The 27866-nt window shown below is 42.5% G+C and overlaps 1 protein-coding gene across 28 annotated transcripts in view; it reads left to right on the top strand.

The window, feature by feature from the left end:
* The window catches only part of nrxn1a (neurexin 1a), a 253804-nt gene extending 226180 nt beyond the window's left edge, over window positions 1-27624 (top strand). For 16 of the 28 annotated variants that reach the window (XM_035405904.1, XM_035405913.1, XM_035405890.1 and 13 more), the window contains 2 exons: window positions 21478-21565; window positions 25204-27624. In XM_035405904.1, coding sequence (XP_035261795.1) covers window positions 21478-21565; window positions 25204-25508 — 393 coding nt within the window. In that variant the 3' untranslated portion in view covers window positions 25509-27624. Of the gene's footprint in view, window positions 1-10976; window positions 11269-21477; window positions 21566-25203 lie in introns of those variants that run through there. The other 12 variants (XM_035405914.1, XM_035405901.1, XM_035405905.1 and 9 more) reach the window with 3 other exon arrangements.
* Window positions 27625-27866: the final 242 nt, after the last annotated feature.

Here is a 27866-nt window from a genome sequence, read left to right as displayed (position 1 = left end):
AACAGCTTGCATGAAGCATATTATTTGCCCAGGGTGTTTATGTGAATGGGGAAGGGGAAACAAAGGAAAGAAAAAATAGGGGAAAAGCAAAGGATTCAGTGCAGACCAAATGCCATACTGCAGGCTGATATGAGTATGTCACACTGGCCACAGGGACGAGGGTAGACATGGAGCAGGGTGAAGAACTGCGTATCACGTTCGTCCTGGATAAGGTTTGATGGTGGAATGTATTCCATGCTCTCTCATGCAAATGAGGTACTGGAACAGCAACTGGTCAAAATGATATATGATATGACTCGTTTTCGCTTGAGCTGAATCGGGCTGCATTTTAATTGATGAGGCAGGATTCGTGTTTCCAACTGGCTGGAAGGACAGGCTGCGTCTGTAGGAATAAAAAAAAAAAAAACACTGGTTATCCCTTTTTGTTGAGCTGTTCAAACACATTATCCCCTTTCTAAATTTCATGCATATACAATGAGCTCCATAATGTATGGGGCAAATACATATTTCTTTGGCTCTGTACTCCACAATTTTGTAATCAGATCAAATTTGTAATCAAACAGTTCACATGTGGTGTGGTTAAAGTTGAGATTCTCAGCTTTTACCAAAGGGTAGTTTTATACATTTTGGTTTCATCATTTTTTATACATACCCCCCCACCCCACCCCCTCATTTCAGAGCACCATAACTTTTGGGACAAATGGCTGCATGGGGGTTTGTGATTAGTCAGGTGTGTTCAGTTTCTTCCTTAGTGCAGATATAAGTGAGCTTTCAGTATCTAGTCTTGCTTGGCTTTCGATTGCCTTTTGAAATCTGTTATTGGCATTTGTCAACATGAGAACCAGAATAATGAAAGTCAGGGAAGCCATTATGAGGCTGAGAAATAAGAGGGAAAAAACAGTCAAAGCCATGTCAAAACGTCAAACTGCTATATTGTATATAGCAGTTTGACTGTTTGACATGGCTTTGACTGTTTTTTTCCCTCTTATTTCTCAGCCTCATAATGGCTTCCCTGTCTTTCATTATTCTTTATATACTTTCATACGTTCATTATATATATATATATATATATATACGTGTGTGTGTGTGGGTGTGTGTTTGTGTGTGTCCTGTCTTCTTCGCCTTCACACTCTGCCAAGACTACTCTATTTTTCATGATTTGCGCCCAAGAATTTCAGCATGCAAAATGGCCTTGGCTATGAAATTAGAAACTTAGATTCCGTTTAGTGCGCTGGAAATAATCTACCACTGTTGCCACGGGAACAAGGGCATAAGTTCTATCTAATACATGTGGGTTTCTTTGTGTTTCTTGTATTTATTCTCTAAAGAAGGCAGTGTTTTTATAATATCTGTGTAGCTGTAAAGTTTTCCTTCGGTACATTTTTTTCTCTCCGCGGACCAGCCACACAGTTTGGGCTCGTCTCACCACGTCTCACCAGCAGTGCTGTTAAACTCCAATGACTTCCTCTCAGTTGCTATGGCAATTGTTGCATTTCCTTGGCCCCTTTCCATTCCTGCACTGACTGACTCTGCACTGTGTCACTGAAATGCACTCTCTGGTGATTTTCTGGTCATGTCCTCGGTATAAAGTGCTTTATCAATTGATGCTTGATTGATTGGATTTGCTAAGATGGCTTCTTGATTTTTTGCACATGTATCACAATTATCCCATCTTTGGTTCTGTAAACCAGAGCCTCTTATTTCTTGACTGCATTATACAGCCTTGAAGGGAGGGGGAGAGACCCTGGAGCTATACCTGAATGTTTGTCCTTTCTGAACTTAGTCCGGCATACACTTGAATGAGACAGCTATACACTGATTTCAGGGAGAGGTGTTGCTCTTTACCCTCTTGTCTCTTTTGCCCACGGCTTGCTGATTGGGCAGGCCTATCACCCTCTGCATTCAATTAGCTCTGCCTTCCCCCCTACTTTATCTCAGTTTTGAGCACAGAGATCACCAGGGGTTTGTTGCTTTGACTGCTTATAAGAGAAGCAATTATTCCGTATGACCCCGGTTATACCGGTAGGTCGTTTGTGCTCAAAGAAGATGGCGGGAGAGGAGGGAGAAGCAAACCGCCATGCCGTAATGAAGCCCTGCCATGGCGAAAGCCATCCTGCTCTAATGGAGGGTCACTGTCACTCAGATTCTAATTCAGTCCAGTCTCTCTGGCCCTCCTGGTGCCCAGAGAGCAAAAGTATGGGATTATGGGCAGATTAACTTCAGATTAAACTTTCTCCCGGGCCTAACTCTCCCCCCTGCTCTGACCTGCATTGGCATCCATCCATTTTGATAATGCACCTGTCCGATTTAATAACATAAAAATGTCTTCTTTGTTTTCAAGACTGTTGTGTTTGAGTTTTGACTAGACCAGTGGTGTGGCTGTGTCCCCTTTAAATGATTTAAGTGGCTATAACTTTTCATTTTATTCAACCAGGTAGGTCAACTGAGAACTCAGTTCTCATTTGCACAGTAATGAATCACAGTGGGCAGGGAGCACAATGGATTGCCTAGCCAATAAAGTGTATCCCTTCTGAGGTGTCGCAGGCATGACTAAATGAGAGCAGAGAAACAGGGTGAGAAGATTACAGAGCACTTCCCTCCACTGTCTCATTGCTTTGTTTTCACCAGAAAAGCAGTAATGTCATTTTTTTATCTTCCCTCTACACTGCCGTTTCCCTTTCAATAGCATAGGTGCTGGCAGAGTCTTTGCTGTGTCAGGAAAGCCGTCAGCATTTCAAATATTTCAAAAGCGCAATAAAAACGAAGGGAGCTAAAATGAAGTTCAGGCTTGAAACAAGCAAAGAAGCAAACCACTCATAGTTGTGTCATTGCACAGCAGCCTGTGGGTATTGCACCATGGGCTGGTAACAACGAAAAGTGAGAATGAATAATAAAAACAGAAAGAATGGACGTTAGCGGTGTGAAAGGTATCGCCTCGGGGTGACCAGTTGGCTTCCCAGGATGTGTGGATGGCAACAGCTGATAAATGTGTACAGCGATCACAGGAATACAGGAGTGCAAGAGAGGATAGAAAGAAAGGAGAGAGAGAGAGGAGATAAAGGAGGGAGTCTGAAGTGGTCTGTAGCATCAAGATCTCAAAAAGAGGCTCCGAACACATAAATATGCTCCACTTCTTTTAATTCAAACAACATTTTGACCTGGAAGCTCATCGTGAGGTGTGCAAAGACCTTCCAGGTTGAAATATACACATAACAAAGACCTTCTAGCCTCTTTCTTGAGATCTTGATGTTAGAGACCCTTTTTGTCTCCAGCACCAGACAAGATGGTGGATTGTTCATGTCACTCTTTTAAACTGCACTGAAGTAGTCCCTCACACGCAGTGCCCCGCTGTGACAGCTGGATACTATGCCAGGCTGCCCATTCCCATAGCTCCGCGCCCACCTGAACAGCTCAGATACACGCCCTTCTGAGAACTCCCATACTGAGAGAGAAAGGGTGAGGGAAGGTGAGCAGGGGTGACTCAGGTACAGGAGAAAATGTTTCGGCTGAAGAAACTTAAGTTCCTCCTCCTCCTCACCGGAGGCAGGGATTTCATCTAGGCACCTCTGTTCTGTAAGGTGCCTCTCAGACAGACACGTCTCTCACCGTACTTAGCCTGATCTGACACATCAGGCTTAATCAGAGGCTAACAGCAGAAGCACCTGTTCGCCGGCAGACTTCTCAAATAGGCTGAAGTGCGGTTCTGGAGTCATTCAGAGCTACCTTTCCTGTCAGACACAACAGGACTCAATCCCTGTGTGCTGACGAAGGACAAAGATGAATGCGAGATGCTGTTTTAGCGACAGAGAGAGGAAGAGAGAGAAATTCAATCGCCTGCCATTGTTGTTGCTTAACAAGCATCCTCAACAATGCCACTTTGGCTCCCACCACAACCATCTTGTTTTTTTTTTTGTTTGTTGTTTTTTTGGTTCTGTTTCCTGCAGGAACATATTGTACAGATATACTGTACAGAACAAGTACTCACGCCCACATTTATGTACAGACATGCATACAAACACACACATGCGCACATGCACACACACAAATGCACACACTCACACATACACATACAAAAACATATACATGTATGTACAAACACACACACACATATGCAGTAGGTAGACACATAAATACACACGCACACACACACACGCGCATGCCCACTTGCACAAACAGATACACTCACACACACACACGCACACACTCCAAGACAGGCCTGCTAAATTTGTAATTACAACGCATAAGTCATCTGCCAGGTTGCAAGCTCCACAGCGGATACATAATTCATTTATGGCACAGTATTTTTTCCGGGTGCCGTTACTTAGCCATCCCCCCAGACTGTGGGCGTGTGAGGCTTGGCGCGGTCTGATTGCTTTTCATTACGACGCTTTGCTCGCGCTAGCCTGGCGCGGTCCCCACCCGAAAAACAGACTCTTGATCTCAGCCGCCCCTCGCGCCTCCCCTGCCCCTGTTCCACCGCTTCGGTCGGCAAGCACCGCGGCGTTTTTCTGTCTGTTTAACCGAACGACGTGTACACACGGTAATGACCGTCTACTGTAAGAATCAAGCCGTGCTTATCCGGCTATGCTTATTTATGGACAATCAATAATACATGTTGCAAATGTAAGTCTGCCAGCTTGTGGGATTATTTTACCGGCAGTTATGTGAGCTCGGCTTGCCATCGAGAATTAACATTACACGCTGCTCATTGTGTACCCATCAAGATCCTCCATCATTGGAAATTTATACTACTTCAGAGCTGGAGTGCAGTGGACTAGCCCAGAAAGTTCTGGACCTGCACACTTGGAACATATTTTGTGTTACATTTTTCTCTGTGAATCGGCGTGATTTGATAAACCTATTCTAGTATGCAACTAAGCAGATGAATTGTGTTTAACCTCATGATAAATCTAAACGTGGTCCAAGGCACGAAATGTGATTCGGTTTGAAATGCGTTTTAAACACCAGGCAGTGCTCTGGTAAGTTTTTGCCTCACCTCACACTGGCAGGGTCAGGATTTAATTCTGAACTGTCACTCCACAACGGCTAATTCTTTAGCTGAATGAGCCACCCAGGAATAGCTGCAGAATGTGAAGCACCAACACAAGTCTACAGAATAATTAGCGGTGAATTACTGTACAGACTGCATTCTTTCCAAGTGATTAACTATGCTTTGCCGCTGAACATAATTGTCTTTTATAACTGAAGTGACTAATTTTGCGGCCAGTAATCTCCCGATAAACATTTTCTGCCTTGCCTCAAAAAAACAAAAAAACAATTAAAACCATTTCAAGGACACTGACAAAGGGCTGTACTATGTAATTAATAACTCAGTTATTAGTCAAATGTTGATGAAGGAATGTTCTGTTGAGCAGGTTCATTCAGATGAAAAATTGTATCATGTTGTAAATCCGGCACAGGGTGTACCTCACCAAGCCGGTTCTCTGTGAAGGCGATTCAGTTCAGTCAAGACCACAACCGGTTAAAGCTTGCGGTTTAAACGGTTTTGGAAATGAAACCGCTGTGCCGGTGCGGCTCTTGTGGACAGCCGGGGAGCGGGGAAGGTCTAAATTAAAGTTTTGTTTTATTGCATATTTCCAAAAGGCTTGCCGTTGTTATGAAAGAGGCGTAACTGGGATCGATCAAGATTTTCCTTTGAGGGGCTTTAGCTATGTTCCTTTTCTCTGGTGTTGCTTCTCCGTTATTAGTCTTTGGAAGTAAAGTGTCAGCTGTGCCGATGTGGTACAGAGCAGCAACTTTAATGAAGCCTCATGGCCTCCAGGCCCTTTCTGAACAGGGCTCTATCGATTAGTTTATGATTTGTGCCTGAGCCAGTCTTAGTGACGGGTCATGTAAGGTTATTTGGGTTTTATTTTGGCTCTGTCGGTTTCTTATGGGGAGATAGAAGTAGCTGTACGATGTGCATCTGATGTCAAAATAAGAGCGTTGCCTTACTGTCACTGGATCTACATTAAATTAAAGGCATTAAAAATTTATTTTTAATGCCTTTTTCTTCCCCTCATATGCCTATTCTTAAAAATGCTTGTGCTTACTTATGACTGCTCAGCTCTGTCTACTTTACATTGAAAGTATTGCCTCCCTTCCATTAATGTAAAAATGCAGCAATTTTATGTTTTTCGGAAATTTAATTAAGTGGCGTGACCAAGTTCTAAACAGTTTCAGTTGACATTTTTGCCAGAAACTCACGTTACTGACCTCTGGGACGTCCTGTAGCTAAGATAAAAGAATGGAACGTGAAAGCTGGTCATCTATTTAATCTTCAATAATGGCTGTGGTTCCAGTAAATGAAGAGTTTTAGATGTGTTCTTTCTCAAATCCAGGTCTTTTCCTTCACCTGGATTGGAGTGAATGAATGGTGATTTATTTTTTTTATTTTATTTGTCATGTCTGGAAGAGAGGAGTAGACATGGTCGTAGAATGGTTGTGCCATCACCATAGAAGCCAGAGAGGACCTTTGTCAACCATAAAGCAAATTTGTAACAATATATAGTTAAGGCCCATGGTCATTACTTTTGCGATCCCTGCAGGATGTTGTGACATCACAACTATCTTATTCCTGGACTGGACTCAAGCAATGATTTTCCTCACCGTAAACACCAGTATTATTTTTCCCCTTCAGAAAAACATTTTGGCAAGTTCTACAATCAGAATTAACTTGTCAAATGTTGCAGCTGTATTGCAGCTGTAGCCATTGTAGCTGTCTGTAAATAATGCTTGCATTTGAGGGCTCAAATTGAGGTGGGAGTGTTTACCTCTGGAGTAGCCCCTGCTGAGTAAATGGTTTATGGTTTACAGTATGTAATGATGGAGGGTGTGAAAGATGGAGGGTGAGCCTTCATCCGGTAATGATGGTGCTACCACGTGCTGTCAGTCAGTTCGAAGCTGCGTATTCTGAAGGCTCAATTGGCAAAATAGAGCGCATCTGAAAGGATGTGTCCTTGTATATCTAATTGAATATTTAATTAAAGAATATCAGTGGAAAGATGGAGGGTGTTGACAGCCCATTGAGCCTAGTACAATAACCTGGCGATTACAACAGTTGAAAAATGGTAGGCATAAGTTACACTCAAAGTCCACTAAGTGATTCAAAGCTCAGCATTGCCAAACAAAATATGTAAACCGAATACAAATTCAAGAGCATTCTTAGACAGCCGTCACACTCCCCCCTACCCCCTCGCCCCCAAAGTGCTTGACAAGAAGAGTCAAGGACTTTTATTCTTGGTCCACTAATAGGTGAATTAATTGCAACTCTGCTTCATTTCTGATTGGACGTCCTTACATATAAGGGGTGTAGCCACTGGTCAGGGACATGATTGCCAGTGCCTTGGCTCCACATGCTCCTCTTGTTGTTTTGTCCACCATTCATCACTCATATTGTAGGCATCTGAGCCAGTGGTTTGCAGAGACGTTCTATTGTGCAAAACAGCCCTGCCGTTTAGACAGTCGCAGATTACAGTCTTCTCTATTCGAAGGTTCTACTGCAGCAGAGGATATTCACAGTGTGTTTCTTTGAATAAAGCATACCACTGTGGAATGAAATTGAAATGATAGCATTGTTAAACCTTTCCTTTCCCTAAAGAAGCATGTTGAGAGTTTGACTTTAAACACATTTTCAGAATCTGTTCCACCAAACATTTGCCATTGTCATATAAGCCAAACAATAATTGAGCCTGTCTGAGGGTAGTATGGGGTATACTATCTCTCAGTTTTTTTCAGGAGGTACACAAAGCTTCAAAAGCAATTTTATAACTATTTTGATGCCTAGGGTAAGATTTCCCTATTGTGAAACACAGATTGTGTTCTGGTACATAAACAGAGAGAAGAAAAAAGACACGCGCACACATGCACGCACACAAGCATGCACACACACACACGCACACACAGGCATGCATAATGAAATCTGTATCTGGGTGACAGATGAAATGTTAAATATTTCCATCAGAAGTTTTTCTCTTTGGTGGGACTTGGGGATGTGGAAGCTGATGATTGATGGGTCTCAGTGCCAGGGTCTGCCTTTGTCTTTGTTGTGTTTTTCTGGTCCATGGCTTGGCAGGTATTAGTGAGCATCTCAAATGTGTTTATTTCTCCTGTTTATTAAAATCCCTTTTTATGATAGAACACAGGATCTTCCCTCCCCCAACCCCCCCCCCCCCCCCCCCCCCCCCCCCCTTTACAGACTAGGAATCATATTGTTGAAACCCAGGCCAAGATTAATTCAGTCAACATTAAACCTTAACGTTGACCTGGATTCAGTCAACATTTGTTCTTAAATTTGGCCTGGATACAGATACTTCAGTGAATTAATTTAGGTGATTTCTGAACCCACCACACTGTGCTTCTGAAGATAAATCTTGCATTTAACTGGATGTAAAAGTAAAGTAAAGAGCATTCTGGTTGAATCCAGGCCATAATGTCCAAAATGTTAAGAATATTTGAATGTTAGCAGGTGCAAAGTCTTACATTGGTATTAAAAATGAGGAATTTAGGAATTTAGCAGATGCTTATGCAAATATGTTTACACAGATTGCATTTTTACATACAACTAATTAATACAGCTGGAGATTTGAGGTGATGCAGGTTAACCGCTTTGCTCAATAGTGTAAAAACAAGTGCTCCAGCTGGGAATCAATCCCACAACATTTGAGTTATAAGCCCTTTTTCCAAAATAGTATACTTCATTTTTTAACAATATACTTTTATTCAATACCTCCATTAACTTCCCCACCCATGAAAATACGTCATTTATTACAAAAATATATTTACTACTAGTCTAACTCTAACCACTCAATCCAGATCAGGGTCGTGGTGGCAACAGGGCAAGCAGAGCAGCCCACACGTCCCTCATCCCCAGCGACTTCCTCCAAGTCCTCCCGGGGATCCCAAGACAAATACATGATACGCAATATATGATATATCAAAATGTTTATTATATGTGTAATAATTTGAAATCTATAGCCCAGTGTGTCTGATTAATGGTGACTGGTATGTTTTCTCAGTTATCCAGGCTATTAGAGGCTTACTTTTGTCATGTAATAGAATCTAAGTCACCCAAATGTTGTACAGATGGAATTTTCCACATGAGTCTTAAAGTAGGTCAGATTGTGTGTTGCTTGCTATAAACATGACCGTAAAATTCTGCTTTATTTTTACCTTGCACATGTTGTATGAAACCTGCTACTCTTTTCTTGCTGGTTAGGAGAACAGAAATTAGAAATCAGAATAGAAGTGAGATATACAGTGTGCTTAATAGCCCAGTGCTTTACCTGTAGTTTGAAAATTACCCACCACATTTGAAGTTCCAGTTCAATATTTCTTTAAGCAGACAATGTGGAGCAGCCGTTGATTTTGCTGGTCTTGTTATGTTTGAGCAGGGATTCCATGGTGTATGCTCCCCAGTTGTTAAGGCTGTGGCTTTCTCTCTGATACAATCCTTCTACCTCTGCACTGCACCAGAGATGAATCCCACCTGGAATGTCTTAAAACAACCTACGCTGCCTTGCCGTAGTGTGTGTGTGTGTGTGTGTGTGCGTAGCTGAGGCTGCTGTCATGAAAATCCACGGTTTTCTATCCTCTCATACATACATGCTACCCTGTTGAAATGCAGAAATTAGAAGAAGTGTATGAAGCACATCTTTGCTGTGCTCTTGTCTGCAGAAGAACATAAGAATAATAAGTATTCTTGGTGCAGTTGTGGCCCGGCTGTACGGACTGCCCTCTGCCTGTCTGACAGGAGGCGAATCTCCCGTTCTTAACCTCTGGAAGCTTCCGCAGCAGTGAGACAGCCTGTCTTCAAATGGACGTTACTCATCCCTGGCTCTGGCAGGGCAATCAGTCATCCCTGCTCTGCGAGGGGATAATGAAATCCTGCTCCTTTCTGTTATTCTGGTGTTGCTTTTCCTTCACTCAGTAAACAAAGGGTCATGATTACGCCGGTGATCTGACTCAAACGCTCAGATAACTACAGTTCTTTTATGGTCAGAAGGCTAGGGGTCAGTGCATTTTTATCAATTGATTTCCTTGCCGTTCTTTTTTCTGACAACAGGGATCATATGTCAATTTCTCTTAGTTGGAATCAACCCTGTGCTGTGTGCATTGTAAATTTTCTTTTTCTTTCTTTCTTTTTTTTTTTTTTTTTTTTTTGTTATGTAGGGGTTTCGTTTTTTCCCCATAATCTCATACGCGGAAGAAATATCAGCATCCGTCTCCGCTCCTGTATGAAAACCGTTGCGTTTTTAATAGTAATAATTAATAATTTACACCGCACTCTGCAGCAGCGCGCAGAGGCTGTGAATTTGCTGGATAAATGCAGTCCCGCATGGTGGCGTTACTTCGGTTTCGACCCCATGGTGTGAAAAGAGGGAAACGGGGTTAACTTTCCGTCCGCTAGCCCAAAATTCAAGCCCCTCTTCCTTTGCACCTCTCTGGTTCAGTGTGGACGGAGAGAATCTATCCTCCCCAACGTGCCCTGGAAGGACACAAAGGTTTTAAAGTGAAGGAAAAGTAGGACAATGGTCCGCCATTTTGGCCTGCCTGCACCTTCTCGCATGCTGTAATTACCCCAAGTCAGATTTAATGCCATTGTTCGCATGTTAGATGTAGAGCTGTGGGCTGTTCCCCAAGGAGTATGTTGAGGAGGCGTGGGGGGTTTTGGGGGGTGTTATGCCTCTCATCTTTTCTCCCTCCCCCCCTCCAAAAAGAAAAAAAATCCTCCCACAGAGCCCCCTGCAACAGCCGCTCCACTCCTGGTTCAGCTGAGAAAACGATTGGCCAGCAAGAGTCAGGTGATCTGACAAGACCTGCTTGCCTCCCTCTTCTCTCTCTCTGTCTCTCTCTCTCTCTCATTCCCTCCATTTCTTTCTCTCTCTGTCTTCTCTCTATCTTTTCTCCCCGCCCATCTCTCTCTCTCGCTCTCTCTTTCTCTCTCTCATTCTCTCTCTCTCTCTCTCTCCCTCTCTCTCTCTCTCTCTCGCTCCTACTCTCTCGTGTGCGAGACACTGATAGGTTCCGCTGATGCGCAGGCAGTTTTATCTGGCTCATCTCTTAGCCAGAGATAGAGGAGAAGAGTTTTCTCTCTCCCTTTTTTTTTTAAAGACACTATCGATTTCAGAGGATGAAGTGAGCTTCCTCCCCCTGTCCTTCCTCTAAGAGCTGAGACAGAGAGCAGAGAACTCAGGATCTGACAAGAGGGGAGGCAGACAGGGTTAGCAGGCAGCCATGGATGCGAGGTGGCACTGTACATCGTCCCAGGTAGCTGCTTTTACACAGTCTTTCACATACTCAGCCATTGCAGCATGCACGCCACTTTTTAATGATTTATTTTCTTTCAGAGCCTTGCAACTGTGTATACATTCGGTATAGACATTACAGATCTTCCTCGCCGTGAATTAGACCTGTACCGGTGTGCAGGGACAGAGGGAGAGAGAAAAAGAGCGAGACAGAGAGAGAGAGGGAGAGAGAGAGGGAAAGAAAGGAGTCGAGAAATGGAGAGGGAGGAAGTGCATGAAATGCAGAATTCTGTTGGTGTGCAGAAGTATTGTTTTTTCTTTGTGTTGGTTTGGAGATGGCAACAGCGGCCGTTTCCTTCTAAAACACTGGCTTGCATGGCTCACGATGCTGTTGTTACTGCACTCCTGATGTCTGCAAGCGGAATCGCTTTTAGTTTTTACATGGCATGCAGTTTTATATATTCACTTATTTATTAATTCATTCATTCATTCATTTATTTTAATAAGTTCTGCCTTCACTGTTAGCAACTGTACAATGTTTGGTGGCGGTAAAATTATACCATATCTTGTAAAAAGGGTTTTGTCAGAATGTATTTGTTCCGTGTTAGGGAGGGTTGTAAATATTGGAGGGAACCACCATGTGTGGAGGGGGCAGTGATGGGCTCGACCCTGTGCCCGGGACCAGCGGCTTCTAACGCTCTCTGCCCTCATGCTCATAGCATAGGGAGCGCTGTTCTTCTTCATCTGTCTCCATTCTCCTTTCTTTCTTTCTGTCTGTTGGGGTTTTCATCCCTCAATTCTTTCCGTACCCCATCGGGCTCAGTTAGCTCATCGTGCGATTGGTTTCTCGACTCCTACAGGAGGAGGAGGGCACGAGAGGGAGAGGGAAAGAGACGGAGTGAGAGAAATGCTGAGGGAGATGGAAAGAGATTCGAGTCTTTGGGCTATTTTTGGGGTTGAATACAATTCATCAGAGGTTTCCTTTAAAAAAGAAAAAAAGAAAACGTAACCACCTGACTCTGATGTGGGCCTCAGGTGCGCTGGGACAGCTCGTTAAAAGCGGTCGGCAAAATTTCTCCAGGGCAGGATGCCACCGAACAGCCTTCCGGTGCTCTCTCATCGCATGCTTTTGTGCAGGTTCAGCGAAAGTCACATACAAGAAAGCAGCGTATCGCGTAAATGCTGGACCACAGGTGCATAGTTTGGACAACTGGACTGTTTACGAGAAAGCTCATGGAATTGACAACTTACCTTTTCAAGTCCGTTTTTATAGAAAGAGAGCAATACTGTTTGATCGGTCTCATGTTGTTTTGATAAGGTTTTTTTTTTTTTTTTCTGGGAGGGGTGGAGGGTGGGTGATGTCCTGTTGTGATGTTATCTACACAGATGTACATCAGCCTGCCTATTATTCTGACCTCAAGTACACTCATGCAGAAGTCCTTTTCCAGAGCAGAATAATTAGCAAAGTTCATCGGGCCTTTGTTTAAGGGTTTAACAGCATCATCCAACCTAGGATTTAAACATACAACCCCCTGGTAATAACTTCAGATATTTAACCATCCAGCTGCACTAATGATAATATAGGTTAGCCAGGCAATACTCTGTCAGGAACACATATCTATGTCTATGCTTGGACATTTTTAATTAGGGTAAATTACATCTCTAACATAAACTTCAGAAGGGCAAAGTACTCATATTTTAAGCAGCCTCCAGTGGTAAGGTTTTATTTGTTCATAGCCGCTGGATAATGATGCATTTATCTTCAACGAGCATAACGTGGCTTAAATTCTAATATCAGTATCCAATAGTAATATTCTGCCAGCTGGACTGAAGGCTAAGAGCAATGCATCCCATGAGAGATGATTTGTAAAATTAAATGGGGGGTGTGGGAGGTGGCAAGAGATTTATGTTTTACTGTTTCTGCACTGAGGGCTGAGAAGACAGGTTGAGCTCACTGTCAATTTGGAAGTTTAATCATCATTGAAAGTCACGTATGGTCAATGGACTGGCATGAGTTCCTTACCCCTGACACACATGCATGCTACACATACACAAACACACGCACACACACACACACTCGCATACACGCACACACACATACACCCACACATTTATACAGTTCTACATGTACTTACATGCACACTGATACACACTACCACAGACTCTCAGACACACACATATAGTACTTGGACACGCACATACAGTACAAGCACGCGGAAAAAATGCACACACACGTATGTATGTACACACATCCACTCACGCACACGTGTTCATATAATGCACATGCACATACATGCACACATGGATGTATACTTCCACAGACTCACAGACACACACATGCAGTACTTGGAAACACATACAAACACACAAATACATGCCCGTATGTATGTACATGCACTCAGACACCACATACACACACACACACTAGGGGCAGCACATGCCCATCACAAAGCCCCCTGCTGTACAGAATTGTATTTATAGAACCTTGTTTCTATTTCACAATTTTAACGGAAAACAGCAAATGGACTCAGGTGCGAGGTGCCAACTTTGAGGTGTGATTCATAGACCATGTCAGAGCTGCCAATGAATAAATCAATGAATATCCCTACAGTCTGTCACGGAAGATTACTGTGTGCTTGGCTCACAGTTAGACCAGCACTTACAGTATGGTGCCTACATTGCAGTCCGATACATGGGCAAAGTCACAGCTACTGTAAACCAGCGCACCCATTTCTTTGCCTTGTTTTTTTTTTCATACTTATACTGTATGCCTGAAAATACTGCATTGCATCAAATGTTTCTTTTTTTATCCTTGGTTTTCCAAACTAGCTCTCCACTGTGTGGGAAGAACGAGTCGGCTCTAACTCAAGGAAATCATGAATTCATGAATAATCACTGGCTGATTAATACTGTATATGGTTAAATGAAGCTGAGCTCTTTGATGCTCCTGCTCTGCGTCTGGAGAGCAGTGGAAGAAGACGACTTTGGGGCATTAGAAAAGAAGAGAAACTAAAACCTCAATAAAAGGGGGAAGAAAAATCAATGCTCCCTCTCTCAGATGGAGGAATGCCTTCCTTATTAAATGCCCCCTCGACTGCCACTAATGACTCCTGTTGCCATGGCAGCAGCAAAACACAAACGGCACATTTTTGTCACGTTCATAAAAAGTTGATGCAATACCAACAGTCACTCCATCGGTGCGATTTTAAAAAGGATCGCTGCTAGCATTGTGGGTTTATTTATTTATTTTTTGGTGACTCTATCGACAAATTTTCCAGGTGGCTCAATAGCTGGCTACTTCCTTGGGACCTTGATACCGGCTGGACGGTCCTGTATCACCCATATCACCCCATGTGGTTATTACAGAAGGGAAACTGAAGGGATGGTGGTTCAACCGTACCATAGTACAGAGGTGTTGGTCGTGTCCTCTGGCTCTTTAAAAGTACCTGCAGAGGTTTGTTATCTTTTAAATTCAAGCTCAGATACACCCAGTAAAACCAGAGCTTAATTGCCAGATGGCTATGCGTGTGCACGTGCACAACGGTGTTTGATGTAGCATGTGTCTGTATGTGGGCAGAGTATGGCACTGACCAAGTCCCTGTTGGAAATTATTAGGTTAGCGGCATAATTGAAGCAATTAAGAGCACAAATGTGCTCGCCTTGTACTCCTAAAATTTTGATCAATGCCCATTCTTATCCCCATTCTTCTACTTCTGTCTTACTCGTTTTAGTTTGCTTCTGCCTACTTCTACTGCCTCTCCCTGTCTGAACCTGTTTGTGGTGATTGGGTCTGAACTGCTTTCCTTTAGATTTTTACAGTTATGGCTGCTTTCTAGCGTTCTGTAGATACAAGCTGTTGCTCTTTGATCACATGGAAGAGGGAGGTTTCACCACCCCCAAGATAACAGTCTATGACCTACTTCCTCTAATAAGGAAACGCCCTGGTGTAGTCTGAGGTGGCGTACACATTACTGCACACAAAACACTGCATTCACACACATACTAAAAACACACAGTACCATACACACATACAATCTCACTCTCTCTCCCGCTTTCCTACTCTCTTGTATATAAGAGACTGATAGGTTCTGCTGATGCCCAGGCAGTTTTTAACAAAAAGATGACGAAAGAATATTATAAACATTACTAGAAACTTTTGCATCCATGTGCAGAAAAGCACAGCCAAGTGTGACATGGGCATTGTATAGTATTAGTTAGGGCATCTCATGGTAAGGGAATGTTATGGTTTGGGCATCTCATGGTCTAAATGGTGGATAGGCATGTTTGCTTGGAAAGGCACCTTTTTTGTTTCAAAATTAACTTATATCCATATAACCACAAGATCAGTACCGCCAAGCACAGCAGAAAATAAATGTAAATTAAGTTGATAACTTGTCTCTTTGACTTCTTTTTAGCAGGCATTGAAACTAGTACAGTGCCCATTTTGCCTTTAGCATTGTTATTCGCTGCTGATGGAAACATGATGTCATCTCGCTGAGTTCTGGCTGTCCCGTCGGTCTTTGTCTCCTCACTCCGCCCATCCCCCTCCCCCACACATGCCACTCTGTCATATACGATCACCGATCGCAGTGTCCAAAAACCATTTCGCCATCAACATCAAACAGAGTCGGCGACAATGCAAATGAGTAGATGAAAAAAGACAGGAGTGGAGATACCTACCATCAGAGAAAAATCACTCACACACACACCCACACACACTCACAAACACGCACGCACACATACACACACATGCATGCACACACACACAGCTGCTCTGAACATGTATGAATGAAGAACATCTGTTTGCTACATGATTATGAAGAACAACCATTTATGGACTTGGCAGTCTGTGAGGAGACAAAAGCAGATCTGCTGTTTTATGTCTGCAGTGAATTAGTTATTTGTATCCATGCAACCCAAACTTACAGTTTATTTATATATTACTCAAGTACTGAGTAACACACATGCACGCACGCACACACACACACACATACAAACACACACAATTCCTTTCCAGGAATTAAATTTTAGTCCAGGTACTAGAAAAGGCATATAGCGTGTAATGTGCTAATCTGAATTTGTGTAGCACGTATTCATATAGAAGAATGAGAAAATAGTTATTTTTTAAAATCTCATTAAACGGCAGGCCCTTAATTGGATTCTTCTGGTTGTTTAATTGTTGTGCGAGCGGAATTTGTGTTGGCATGGAAACGGCCACCCTCATTCTCACCTAGCGGATCACCCAGCAGGCATCTGTATCTGTGCGGCTCTGTGACAGCAGCGCAGCCATGGAAACACATAGACCCAAATTGCTCCTGGGGCATCGGGTCATGCCAGCGGAGTCACACTGACCACTGTCTCCACTGGGCGATTCACAATCTGTTGCTGGGGAGTGACACTTTGTACACCCCGTGGACACCAAGGTTTGAATTGCCACTCTTTACAAGTCACCAGTATGAACCTCTCGACCACAGCTCTACCATAAGACACTCAGTAAAACTACTGGCGACAGTTTATTTTAACTATACACCATAAAGCGGAATAATGCCCGTTAAACATTAAAGAGGGGTGAAAAATCAGCGGCTCCGTTCCCTTTGCAAACCCCGCCTCGCTCTGTCTCTCTCTTATGGATGAATGGGCTGGTTCGTTAGCCGACCCGATTAGCGTGGGCTTCGCCCCCTCAGGCTGCGCGAGAGGAGCCAATGAAATCTATTTTGTCGCTTCGGCGTACCGCATACCGGGGGGCGGAGACCGACTGTCAGCTCGGCCGCATTCCGCAGCCGGGGTTTGAGGGATCGGGACAGCCAATTGGGATGCCCGGCAGCCCGTGGACTCCCACTGAGGGTCAGGCGAGCGAGGGACCAGGACCACGAGAGCCGCGCTCCGTCAACATCGGCGACTTCCGCGTGAGCGAGAGCATCCAGGTTGCGTTTGCGAGCTCGTCGGTCACGTTGTTTTTGGACGCCATCTTTTTTGCGTCGGTCCTGAGAGCACGTCCATGGCTTTCTTTTTTCCTCTACCGACTACCAGCATACAGGCAAGAGTCCCTGCTCGGCTCTGTATTTGTGCTGATGTGCTTTGTGAGTTGTGTGTATTTTATGTGAGTTTGGCTGTGAGTGAAGCAGATATTCATGTTTTCTGGGTTCGGTCTTCAATAAATCATGAAATGAGAAGCATGCACAATAAATATGGCGGGAATGCATTTTCCTCAGAGGAAAACTCATATATTAAAGTTCTCTGCATTTCCCATGCATAATGTATGTGCGCATTTCTGTGAAAACAGTATTTCGCGAAACTTTCTGCATTTTCATCAATATCTTAGATATTAGTGAATCTTTCTCCACTAGAAAACTGGAATAGACATAACAATTTGATGTATTGTTCAGTTTTTTGTTTACATGTGTGCGTATGCACCTTGTGTCACTTCTGTTGTTCTGGATTTCTTCCGTATGAGGAGAAAGAAGTCACCCGTGGGAATTAACCAAAAATTGTGCTATGACAGTAGAAAGTTGTGTAGTGCAGTACGTGCAAGCGGAAACGATGGCGACCTTGGCACTGTGCCACGGTGACAGTTTGGATTTAAGAGAGAGAGCAAACACCTTTCTGCATTCGTTTCTCTAGTAATGCACAATTGATTTAAAACGGGCCGTCCTTTCCTGTGGAGGGAACATTAAAACCACCAAGTGACAGATAGGCTGATGGATGGACAAAGAGGTCAGTCAATTTAGCCACTATGATGCTTTGTCCTTGACTGTGAGCAATTGATTCGAGCGGGTATTTCTTCATCTGTGCGTTCACATATTGACTTATGTGCTTGTTTTGATCCATGGCAGTGGAGTAAACTCAATGAAACTTCACTTTATTCTGCTACTTGTTATTGAGAGTGCTAAAATCAAGATGATACGGAAAGATATATTGTCGCTTTTTAGAACTTGATTGAAATCGATTTCCTTTTCACAAATAATTATTTGGTCGCGTTTCTCATTTCTCTGAAGGCTGCTGGACCACATTCTTGAGGGATCGGAGGCACTGCAGTGTCAATTAATTGGCAATCAAGCACACTGCTAATTTACTGCGATTAATCATTTTTAAATTTGAGCTCTGCATTGAGGAAGAACGTGAAGTCGTTTCGTTCTTCCATTAGGGAAAGACTGTCAAAAGAGGCACACATAATCCTCCTGCAGAGGTTCCCCTGGAACATCTTCATCCGCTCCAGCAGTTCTCTATCATGATCAAGAGAGTAGTGCATTAAATATTTAGACAAGAAAGAGACAAAAAACTAGGCATATCATAGTAGAAAAGCTAATGATGATAGCTGTGTTTATATTTCCCTCCATTTTGCAATGTTTGAACTGCAAGTTTTCCAAGGGCGAGAGAAAATATTCAGTTGTTTCTACCCTTATTTGCTCTGGGATTTCTCGTTGTTTTAATTCCTTCTAATACACAACCTTTGTCAGAGACGTATGACAATCTCGTTATATAAAGGTATTTCAAAATTGATTGATTATACAGCGTGATCTGAATATGATCCTGTATGGAGGTATGTAATTTCTTTCTGGGCTGATTTATAATCACCTCCTGCTGATGGAGTTGCTGTTTGGGTGAGGAAGGGAAAATAGTAACTGACACAAAGTACGTTGAGCACTGTGTTGGCAGATGTACTGCATGGGGAGTTGCTTATGCGTGTGACAGTCAGATAGAGATGATTCTCTGAAGGTGATAAAATCTGGCAGGCAGTGCTGCTAACACACTGAGAGGTGAGACAAGGGCCCTCAGAGAGCATCCTACATTCCATGGCACTTTGTCATCATTACAAGTGGACCTGAAGACGTAGCTATTTCTCATAAACATATAAGAAAGATTTGTCTTTGGAAGACTGTCTGAAGAGGTTTGGCTTTGTTTGTTTGTTATTATTATTATTATTATTATTATCTGTTTATGTAATCAATGTATTAATTGGTCAGATTAGCTAATACTTTTATTTATTCATTTCTGATAAACATTTAAAAATCTTTTTAATGTGAATTTTTTACACTTAAAATACATATTTCAACACTTTAAATGCATAGTGTAGTTGCTGCTTTTGATAAAAAGGGAGTAGCACAAAAGCATCAACATCTGGGATGTTAAATCTGCTGGAATTGCGTTAGCTGCTAAAAATGGAAGGATAACAACCCCTCAAGAGGCATTTACATTGACACTGTTGTCAGAGTTTAGTTGCATAAGGAAACATGACTGAAATAAATAATGAATGTGCACTGTCTGTATTGTAACCAGTGCTTTTCACTTCAGGGTAGCGTAACTACTGCACATCATCACCTGAAAGCACAGCATCCTTTCATAGCTCTCATTACCAGCCAGTTAAGTGAAAATGGTGATGGGTAAACAGCCCATCTGTCAACTAGAGTGACAGGATGTAATGTTCAAACGTTGTTGCAGTTTCAAGTCAACAGAGTGTGCTTACTTAAAAGAAAAGGGCACTTACCAACCCAACTTGAGTCTGGATTTCATGAAATGGCCAGCCAAATAACCATCTGAAGACAGGGGTTAGAAGCTATACTACTAGTGTTTGTTCCAATAAATATTTCTATTAAAATTAGTATTTAACTGTACTGCTTAATTTAACACTATCTGTTAACTAATGGTTTTAATCGGGTTGAAGCTTCTTCTTCTTCTTCTTCTTCTTCTTTGTCTTCTTCTTCTTCTTCTTTGTCTTCTTCTTCTTATTATTATTATTATTATTATTATTAGGGAGCCAAGGTTTGCATTCTATTGCATTCTTTGGTATTATTATTATGCTTTGTTCTGCCACTTGTTTCAGTTCTAGCAATACCACTTGGTTGTTTTTTTACAGATCTAGGCACAGATTCAGCGATTTCGGACACATCCCTACCCTGAAATGGAATTGAAATGTGTTTGCTTGTGTTAGAAAAGCATTGGAGATTGTTAAACACTGTAAATAGCAATTACTGTACACATACAAGGGTGGAAATAATTATTTTTTTATCAGCTGTGGTGTAGATATTGTAAATAATGTATTAAGTCTAAATCTGTTACAAGCCTGCTTTTGTAGTGTGTTTTATGGTCCCTTAATGGGTTTGCGAGAGGGAAAGGAGCAGAGCGAGAGAGAGAGAGAGAGAGAGAGAAATGCAATATGCGATGGACAGAGGGAAAGGACATAACAATTGCAGGCTTTCCTGCCATTAGCAAATTGCAAGCACGTGCATGAATTGAACCCCAAAAGAATTCTCTCACTACTGAAACCACACTGTAGCCTCAAAAACTACACAAACAAAACACATTGCTGTATCACCCAAAATTACCTCACACTTTTGCACACCGCATAACCCAAAACCACATTGAACTGGTCAAAATTGCATTACACCCACCACACTTACTTTTCTGACCAAAAGCATGCTGCACCAAAACAAAACTATGTTTTGTTGCCCAAAACCACACTGCGCTATCCAAAGCCATAATGCTCAAACTCTAGAGGTTTATATTTAAGATTTTTATATCTTAAAGATTAAAGATTTTATATATTAAAGATTAAAGATTTATTTTAAGGAAAATTTCATATGAAATATTGAACAGGACTCTGTAGTTATGAGCTAATGCCCTTCCAATTATAAATATTGCTGCTTCTAGCCATTTCATGAAATGATGTTGGTTTATTGCTAAAGCTAGTTTTTAGTTATACAGTGTTTCCTATGGAAATGAAAGAAAAGAAAATAGTAAATTTAAATATCATTCATATGAAAGAACACTCAATGTATGCTGCCAGTGACTAGCTTTGTTTAAATTACATCATTTCCAAATCTAAGATGAATTTGGAGAATTGCACAAGGCTGTGATTTTCCCACTTCAAAAAAACTTTGAATCATGTACTTGTGTAACTTATTGCATTTTCCCACACACTGTCAAGTCAGTTCCAGAAACAGACTTTCTCTAAAATGCAAATGCATCATTGCAGAGGAATACCACAAACAACTGAGGGCTCCATTCAGATGGGTTTCCTAATGGCCACAATTATCAAGGTATATTAAGTCCAAGCAATTTAAAGCTACTGTTTTCATACAAAAAGGGTTTGTCTACCCTTTTTTTTTTCCTGGTCAACACTGTTCCTTTGGTTTGTTACTCACCTTCTGACCTTCACCTCCTGAATGTACTGGTGTGTCTAAGAATGTACTGAGTGTTATACTCTCTCTCTCTGTCTCTCTCGCCCTCCTAGCCTACAGATGACCTGCTGGTGGCCTCGGCTGAGTGTCCTACTGACGACGAGGACATCGATCCCTGTGAGACCAGTTCAGGTGGGTTAGGTTAGTCACCTTTATTATTCCTTCTCTCTGTGCGTTCATGCTGTGCATTCCCCCTTCTTGTCGAGTGTGTACATTGAACGTTCCTGCTTTTCTCTGAGCGTGTCAGTGTTGTGCCTTAGAGCCTTGCCTTTCATCTGCTCTGTGTTACGTTGTACGTGACGTCCTCCTCTGTCCGCATTTGTGTTCTGTGTATTACTTTGGATATGCTGTCTTCATGTGTAGCATAAGCAGTCATTATCACGACCTGGCTTTCGTAAAAGAGTGTCTCTCCGACTCCACCGCAGGACCATTCTTCACTGTGAGATACTGATTTCGGCAACTGTGTCTTTTCTCATTTTCACTTGATCTTTTCTGCTTTTAGTCAAGATGGCCAAGCTCCTTGCATAGTGCTAAATGGTTTTAAGACTGTGTGTGGGATCATTTAATGTGAAGAGTAGCCGCTCTTTGCTGACACACCTGCCCAGCCAATGGATGGGTCCATACAGGGAAGCTCTAATGGATGTTCTAGTGACCACACCAACGATCATCAACCAAATGAAAATAACAATGCTGCATGAGCACTATTGGAACAAGGTCCCTGGAAATGACAGTGTGTCGCTGTCTCTTCCTTTTCCTGTCAGTTGGTGGTTGGGGGGGGGGGGCATCAGTCATACCACGGTAACAGTAACACCTCCCTCCCACAAGCAGATGATGCACACAGTGATGAAGAGGAAGCAGAGATTGATTCTCCAACACCTTTGCTTTTCCTCATTCTCAGCAGAGACAGATCCCCCACCACGACTCATTATAACATCACACACCTCACTCGCCACCAAGAGACTGAGGCTGCATGCTGTCCCTGTCTCGGGAGGGGGGGGGGGGGGGGGGGCAAATAGATTTGGAGGTCTCTGAGGCCCCAGTTCCCTAGACGTCGGAACACGAGTGCTTTAGAACATCAGGAAGAGCCAGAATGTCCTAGGACCTGTAGCTAACCTATACTGTTGCTAACCAGGCAGCGACTCATTAGCGCTGTCTGCTGAATTTAACCTAGACTCTGTGAAGAAGGGAACTAGGCTTTCTAGAATGTTCTGGTTCTGGCCCTGTGCCCCAGACATTTGCCGACTGCCTATTTCTACGGTTGTTGAACGTGTGTGGGCGAGGGGGTGGTTGTCTGTAATTGAGAGCCCTCAAGACACTCAGAGACAGCTGAAATTTCTGTCCCTGTCTAAGTCATTGGCCTGTGAGTGAGATCACATCGCAGATCACACTCTCCCTTTAGCTGAGTTTGTATGGGGCAGGAGAAGAGTGGGATCTTAAACGTTCACCACTTCAATCACTCTTTATCTCTCTGTTTCTCTGTATCTAGCACTCTCTCTTTCTTTTTCATTTTTGCATTTTTCATGAGAGGTGAAATCCGTTGCATGGAGCTTTGGGCGCTAACATTGTCTGCACATGTCCCAAGCGCGTGCTTGATTTGGTTTACCCTGCCACTGTTCATGGGCTACTTTTCACACTTAAACTCATGCAAAACTAGGCGAGAGGGGGTGTGATTACCTGCTAATCACATGGGATCATACAAACTAACATGAAAATGTAGTGCTAACATACCACAGAGCAGAGCAACAGAGATATCCCATGTGTCGTACTGTTCCAAAACAGGGCTACAGAAAGCCTACCCAGGAACTGGGTTTCCAGGCCAATGAATCAGAACAAGGCGATAAATCAATGAAATTAGAGACTTTGGTTCTTTGTTGTTGTTCATTTGATCTAGTTTAATGCCTTTGTTCTTGTTTGTTTTATAATGTTAAAGTCAGTCCAGACAAGAGTGCCTGCTAAATGTAAAGTCTACAAAATACTCAGAATACTTGTATTGTCCACATCATATGGATGTTTAATACAATGATGGAGTTATAAATATGTAAAAGGTACCATTACAAGTTCGATTGAATTCATTTGCCACCCTTTCAAGAAATAGAATTCATTAAAAAATCCCTTTGATTGTGCATGAGAAGCACAATGGCGCCGGCCTGCTTCACGCAGATGAGAATCGATGTAGCGTCTCTGACAGCACGTTATTACGGCTGACGTCCTTCATTTATTTTTATCTGAGTGGATTAGGAAGATTTGTCTCTGAGAATGTGTCATGCAACTGAAGCCACGCTCTTAGACAAAATTCTCCTCAAGTGGCTGTCAGACACCATGGGCTCCAGAAAATAATGGGGGAGTGACAGATCTCTTGGACCTTAAAAGTACACCCCCCCTACCCACACACACACACACACACACACACACACACACACACACGTGCACATATATATTTGCAATCAAAGTTGCCTCACAGAGCCGAGGTTGTATGTGGAAATAATTTAAAGGTAAATTTTTTAATGATTCTGAGGATATGTTTACAGTTCTTTACAGTTTTCTATGTAGTGAGTAGTTAATTTAGGGAGGAAGATTGTGGTAGAAGAAGTGTTCTGTGGAGTGTTCCAGACCAAGTTTGACACAGTGCTAGATGAGGCTGGATAGACTGAATGACAGTTTAATAGTGTTTCTTGTCACTGTAGGTAGACTTGTGTAATATACTGTATTCATACACATACACATACTTAGGTCAGGACTGCCCATCCCTGTTCCTGGAGATCTACCATTCTGTAGGTTTTCATTTCAACCCTAATTCTATTCAACCCTGATTCTATTAATTACCAGCACAACAAGATCTCTAGCTGTTGAGTGAGGTGTGCGTTGTTAGGGCTGGAGTGAAAATCTACAGGACTGCAGATCTCCAGGAACAGGGTTAGCCAGCCCTGGGTTATATACTGACTGCATTGGGGGAAATTCCAAGTGTAGCAGCAAAGTTCAGCTACCTTTCTGGCTCATGCAAAGACATATCTGTGTTTTTAGAACAATGACTGTTAATCCAGTGACAGCTGCCAGTGCTCAAAGGCCTTTATTTCTGCACCAGAAGAGATGTTTAATTTCCTTTTTATCTGTTTGCTTTTCTTCCCCTTTCATTTAACATACGTGCCTACTGACTCCAGGGTTGGATATATCAGCATGGCGCTCACTAAGTAATTTTTAGTACAGGAGTAAGAACAAGACAAGTACAATGGAGGAGGATAAAAGCCATTATGTTAATGGCTCTTGGAGGCTGACAGTTTTTAGTGGAGCTATAGAGGTTTAGTGGATCTGCTGCAAGTGGCCACCATCGCCGCGAGATCATTCACAGCAGACGATCTGATGGAAAACGAGGCAAGAATGAAGGATTCAGCAAGACGTCCCTGTCTCCCTGGAGGCCATCACTTCGTTCACACGGCCAATATAAGAAGCTAGTCCATGAATCTGTCTGCACTTCCTACATCCTGGTATCCCTGGAAGACACATAAATTAGTGCATGTGGCAAGACGATGAAAAAATAGTGGATAGGTTGGCAATGCTCTTTCCCTCTGGTAACCATTCAATCTCGCATAACCTCCCTCCACTGTACTTCATCCCTCCAAGAGTTGGGTTTTAGCCAGAGATCCTTAGGGTGTTCAAGAGCAGATTTGATGCTGTGTAACAGATTGGCTGAATGGCCTGTTCTCATCAGACATTCTTATATTTCCTTGTCTGTGTTTGTCAGCCTGCTAACCCTCCTTCTCCTCTGGTTGTGGCCCCCACAGCGAACTCCCCGGGCCCTGGAGGGAAGGCGTACCCAGGACCCTCGGAGGTGATCCGGGAGTCCAGCAGCACCACGGGCATGGTGGTGGGCATCGTGGCGGCCGCCGCCCTCTGCATCCTCATCCTCCTCTACGCCATGTACAAGTACCGCAACCGCGACGAGGGCTCCTACCACGTGGACGAGAGCCGCAACTACATCAGCAACTCGGCCCAGTCCAATGGCGCCGTGGTGAAGGAGAAGCAGTCCAACAGCGCCAAGATCTCCAGCAAGAACAAGAAGAACAAGGACAAGGAGTACTATGTCTGATCCTCGTCTTTCTCCAGCCGGCACCAGGCCCCCGCAACGGGAAACGGAGCCAGCAACGGGGTCGGAGGGCGGGGACAGATCCGTTTGTGTATAGTCGTAAAAAAAAAAATTTAAAAATAAAAATCAGACACGATATACTCTTAACAAAAAAAATGGACATTTTCATACTTTATACTCAAGCACATTGGACCAGATGAGATGTAATCGAAGCAACTGTACAGTGTGGGGGAAAAGTGTGGGGGATGAAAAAAGCAACAAAAAAACAGCAGAGCAGAGAGATGCTGAAATCGCATACTTACAATGTATAGAATTTCCAGTCCACTCAGCTAAACAAAAACCGTGCGGTGAGCAAGACGATTCCCTCTCTCGTTTCTGGGAAACGGGGGACAATAACTAGCCAGAGGTTGGCGACGTGTGTTGGAAAGGGCGAGGGTGGAGAGCGAGACTTTGAGCAGGTGGAGGGGTGGGAGGGGTTTGGGGGGGTGGGGGGACTGGGAGGCTGAAGACAAGCTGTCAGTGTTTTTATTTACATTGCCTGTGTTTGTATTGCTGGACCATTTTCTAAAAAAAAAAAAAAACTGAAAGAAGAGAACCTGAGCGAGTGTAGAAATGAAAAACCGCCAAACCGTTTGTGTTCGAGAAAGAGAGGAGGGAGCAGAATGATGAAATTTAAAAAGACGCAAGAGCTACCTACGTTTGAGGTGCCAAAGTCTTTTCTTTTTTTTTCTCAAGGAACAAGGAGCACAGACCACTGGGACACTAACAAAGGCAAAAAGAAGACAACAGACATCTTTACTAAAGACACCACTTATATAAAGACACTGAAATTGAAACGAATCCATATATAAATAAATAAAGATAAATCAATACATTCATGTTGAGAGGAAAGATAAAGGAAGTCTTCATATTGACCTGGTTGTGAGATTGAAAGCGGTGGTTTCTTTATTGGGTTTCCTTGACTTGAGTATTGTAAGATGATCTGAGAAAGATTACGGGAGATTAAGGGAGAACGCCATGCACGCAAAAGTATCTTATTAACTATGTTTCTACAGTACAAACACATGTACATGTTCTCTCTGGACAGTGAGTTAAGTGGTGTTTTATCGCCTGTTGTATAGATGATGCAAGATATATCTGCTCTTGGGACTTTTTTTTGTAAAAAAAATAACAATCATGAAAAGGATTTAAAAAAAGGAAATTAAATGTTATTACGTGTTGCTAGCGATAGAACATTTTATGATGCCATCTGCTATGAAAATTTCAGTTTTTCTCTCCTCCTTCAACATTTTTCCCAACTTCTTTTGACTGCCATTTTCCTCCTCCTACTACCCTGCTTTAGCCAGATGTTACAGGAAATGATACACAGGAAGTGGTCAGATGAATTCTGCAGCAGTAGAATGAGGTTGTCATTCAGAGTAATGGGAGTGGCACGCTTCATGACCCGCAGCCATGAGGCATCAATGACTCACTCACTGATCTGAACCAATCAGTGCTTTGGCAGATAACGATTGGCTATTAATTTCTATCATGCACACTTTTGGGTGAGTTCAGTAATTAGGAACATTAACTAACCAAACTGTTTTTGTGAGGAAAACACACACTTGCATTTATTTGTGAGTCACAGTTAACAAAAATGTTTTGAAATGCAGGCTAAAATCTTTGGGTTGGATTAAACTAATCAGTGTAACAGTAGCTCCCACCAATCATAATGTCCATGAAGCCTCTCTCTCCCATCTCTTTTGATATGAGGGACAGACTTACCATAAATACTCAACCAGAGATTTAGTCTCATGTCCCAAAAATGTGAAATGTGAATTTTTAAAATCCCCAAGTAGTAAGAAAAGAAATTTGCCTGTGCCTGCATAGCAAATCTATTCTGCCTTCTTGCCTAGGGAGAAAGGGAGAAGAGAGGGAGACCGTAAAATACATGGTGACATGATGAAAATGCTTTCTTTCTTTTCTTTTCTATTTTGTTTCTAACCGTGCTATTTTTTCTACAGTATTTACTTTTATTTTTATTGTGACAATTCTTTAATGACCTCAAAGTGAAAAAATTTATTATGAAAAAAATAGTTTTGAAAAATTAAATGAACAAATAAAATATTACCTAAGTGAATGAAAGCCTATGATGGAATTATTATTAAAAGGTGTCATATTATTGGTAGATTTATAATAATAATAATAATAATAATAATAATTATTATTATTATTATTATTATTAATGGTAAATGGACTGCATTTATATAGCGCTTTTATCCAAAGCGCTTTACAATTGATGCCTCTCATTCACCCATTCATACACACACTCACACACCAACGATGAAAGGCTGCCATGCAAGGTACCAATCAGCTCGTTGG

The sequence above is a fragment of the Anguilla anguilla genome, chromosome 2, assembly GCF_013347855.1.
Source record: "Anguilla anguilla isolate fAngAng1 chromosome 2, fAngAng1.pri, whole genome shotgun sequence".
Classification (NCBI taxonomy): domain Eukaryota; kingdom Metazoa; phylum Chordata; class Actinopteri; order Anguilliformes; family Anguillidae; genus Anguilla; species Anguilla anguilla.
Note: the sequence above shows the minus strand (reverse complement) of the source record. Positions and strands in the feature narration are given on the sequence as shown.